Source organism: Penaeus monodon, chromosome 43 (assembly GCF_015228065.2).
Source record: "Penaeus monodon isolate SGIC_2016 chromosome 43, NSTDA_Pmon_1, whole genome shotgun sequence".
NCBI lineage: Eukaryota > Metazoa > Arthropoda > Malacostraca > Decapoda > Penaeidae > Penaeus > Penaeus monodon.
This window is the reverse complement of record NC_051428.1, coordinates 2,689,074-2,691,573: the sequence shown is the minus strand read 5'-3', so window position 1 is coordinate 2,691,573 and position 2,500 is coordinate 2,689,074. Positions and strand designations below refer to the sequence as shown.

Genomic DNA, 2,500 nt, shown 5'->3' with positions numbered 1-2,500 from the left:
ACGAGGTCACGACCGCTGACCAAGAGAAAGGGCGATACGAAACGGTTTCGAACTGAAGGAGAAACACACTGCACTTCTGGCGCCCGTTCCTCACACCTCGAGACTGTGAGTGCGTGGCTATTGTTCGGCCGAAGAGGGTGTAAGTGTGTGTGTGTACGTTTGTGTACGTGTAAGTCGGGTAAGTATGTGTACGTGTGTGTGTGTGTGTGTCGGTCATTATGCCCGCCATGAACGCCTTGCGATTAAAATTTAAGGATACTAAACATGACGTCAAGATGTCTTCAGGTTATAATCCGGATTCACCCGCATTCCCTCACGAACGCTCGCTTGCCTCGTCGGGGCTTCCGGATACGTTAGTTCATCTCGCGCCGCCGAGGAAGCTGCATCGCGCTCGAGAGAGAGAGAGAGGGAGATAGAGAGAGAGAAGAGAGAGAGAGAGAGAGAGAGAGAGAGAGAGAGAGAGAGAGAGAGAGAGAGAGAGAGAGAGAGAGAGAATCATTTAATTTACGGCAGCCTTACCCCACGGGACGCCGCAGCCACTCCTGAGATTACGATCTTTGGGGGTAAGGGAGGGAGAGAGAGAGAAGGAGAAAGGGAGAGAGGAGAAGGGAAGAAACCTCCCTAAGGAAAGTCCTTACCCAAAGGGGAGGGAGGGAGCTGGCCGACGCTCCCGGTAAACCTGTTGTCGGTGGGTGGGGTTTGGGCAGGGGTTGGGTGCAGATGGGGAAGGAGGGGGTAGGGATGGAGTGGGGGAAGGGAGAGGAAGGGGCAGGGGTTGGGTGCAGATGGGGAGGGAGGGGGTAGGGATGGAGTGGGGGAAGGGAGAGGAAGGGGCAGGGGTTGGGTGCAGATGGGGAGGGAGGGGGGAGGGATGGAGTGGGAGAAGGGAGAAGGAGGGGGAGGGGGTTGGGATAGGGTGATTGGGCTCTCGAGGGGAAGGAAGGGGTGGGTTAGAGGTGGGGGAAGGAGGGTAATGGAGGGAGGGGGAGAGGGAGGGGTTAGATTCAGGTGTCGGTGGGATGGGGGGGAAGGGAGGGAGGGGGCGGGGCCATAATTCTAGAATACAGTAGGATGGTGGGGTGAAGAAGCTACATGCGCTGGTTAAGGGTGGGGGCAGAAAGCGGAAGGAGAGGGGGGAGAGGTTGGAGGCGTTGGCTTTAGTTGGGGAGGGAAGGGGGGGGGGCGAAGGGGGAAGGAGGAGGAGGGATTTTAGCATCTAGGTTAGTGGTATAGTAGGGTGGGGGAGGGGAAGGAACCAGGGGGTTCGGGAGAGGGGTTGCGAGTGGTCGGGTGGGGGAGAGGGGGAGGGTGGGGGAGACAGGATGACAGGTTGGGGTTACCGGTGTCGCGGGAGGGAAGGGGAGGGGAGGGGAGAGAAGGGGAGAGGAGGGGAAGGGAGGAGAGGGGAGAGCAGGGGCGAGAGGGGAGGTGTAAATAGGTGTTGGGGTGGGGGGCGGAGGTAGGGGGAGGTGTGGGTGTCGAGTGATTAAAGGTTCATCACGCATATCCAAAGAATTAAAAATTAGTAACAAAAAAAGAAAAAAAAAAAAAAGAAGAAAAAAAATCTGGCTATAAATTACTCGATGGCCGAAAATGAGTCAAACAACTAATTCCTTCTTTTCTCTTCTTCTTTGTCTATTTTCTTTCGTGTTTTTTTCTTCTGCTTCCTTTCTTTCTCGTGTTCTCATATTTTCTCCTAATTTCTTTAATTTCCAACGCCCGTCTTACGCCCGTCCAACGCCCGTCCAACGCCCGTCTTGCGCCCGTCTCATGCCCGTCCAACGCCCGTCCACTGCCCGTCTTGCGCCCGTCCAACGCCCGTCCACCGCCCGTCTTACGCCCGTCCACCGCCCGTCTTACGCCCGTCCAACGCCCGTCCACCGCCCGTCTCATGCCCGTCTCATGCCCGTCCAACGCCCGTCCAACGCCCGTCTACGCCCGTCCAACGCCCATCCAACGCCCGTCCACCGCCCGTCCAACGCCCGCCCAACGCCCGTCCACGCCCGTCTTACGCCCGCCCAACGCCCGCCCAACGCCCGTCCAACGCCCGTCTTACGCCTGTCCAACGCCCGTCCAACGCCCGCCCAACGCCCGTCTTACGCCCGTCCAACGCCCGCCCAACGCCCGTCCAACGCCCGTCCAACGCCCGCCCAACGCCCGCGCCCAACGCCGCCCGTCCAACGCCCGCCCAACGCCCGCCCAACGCCCGCCCAACGCCCGCCCAACGCCCGCCCAACGCCCGCCCAACGCCCGTCCAACGCCCGCCCAACGCCCGTCCAACGCCCGCCCAACGCCCGCCCAACGCCCGTCCAACGCCCGTCCACCGCCCGTCCAACGCCCGCCCAACGCCCGTCCAACGCCCGCCCAACGCCCGCCCAACGCCCGCCCAACGCCCGTCCAACGCCCGCCCAACGCCCGCCCCGGATGGAGTAATTAGACAGTGAGCACGACATGGGCGGGGGAGGGGGATAGGGGGGGGGGGAGGCTGCCAGGTGACGCG

At 61.1% G+C, this 2,500-nt stretch overlaps 1 protein-coding gene across 1 annotated transcript in view; it reads left to right on the top strand.

Annotated features, from left to right (window-relative positions):
* LOC119568073 overlaps positions 1–2,500 on the top strand; it is a 19,684-nt gene that overhangs the window by 7,909 nt on the left and 9,275 nt on the right. Inside the window, exons 2-3 of the mRNA XM_037916473.1 lie at positions 1–105; positions 255–352. The exon at positions 1–105 is cut by the window's left edge and continues 85 nt beyond it. Of these exons, the coding sequence (XP_037772401.1) occupies positions 1–105; positions 255–352 (203 nt within the window). The remainder of the gene's footprint in view (positions 106–254; positions 353–2,500) is intronic.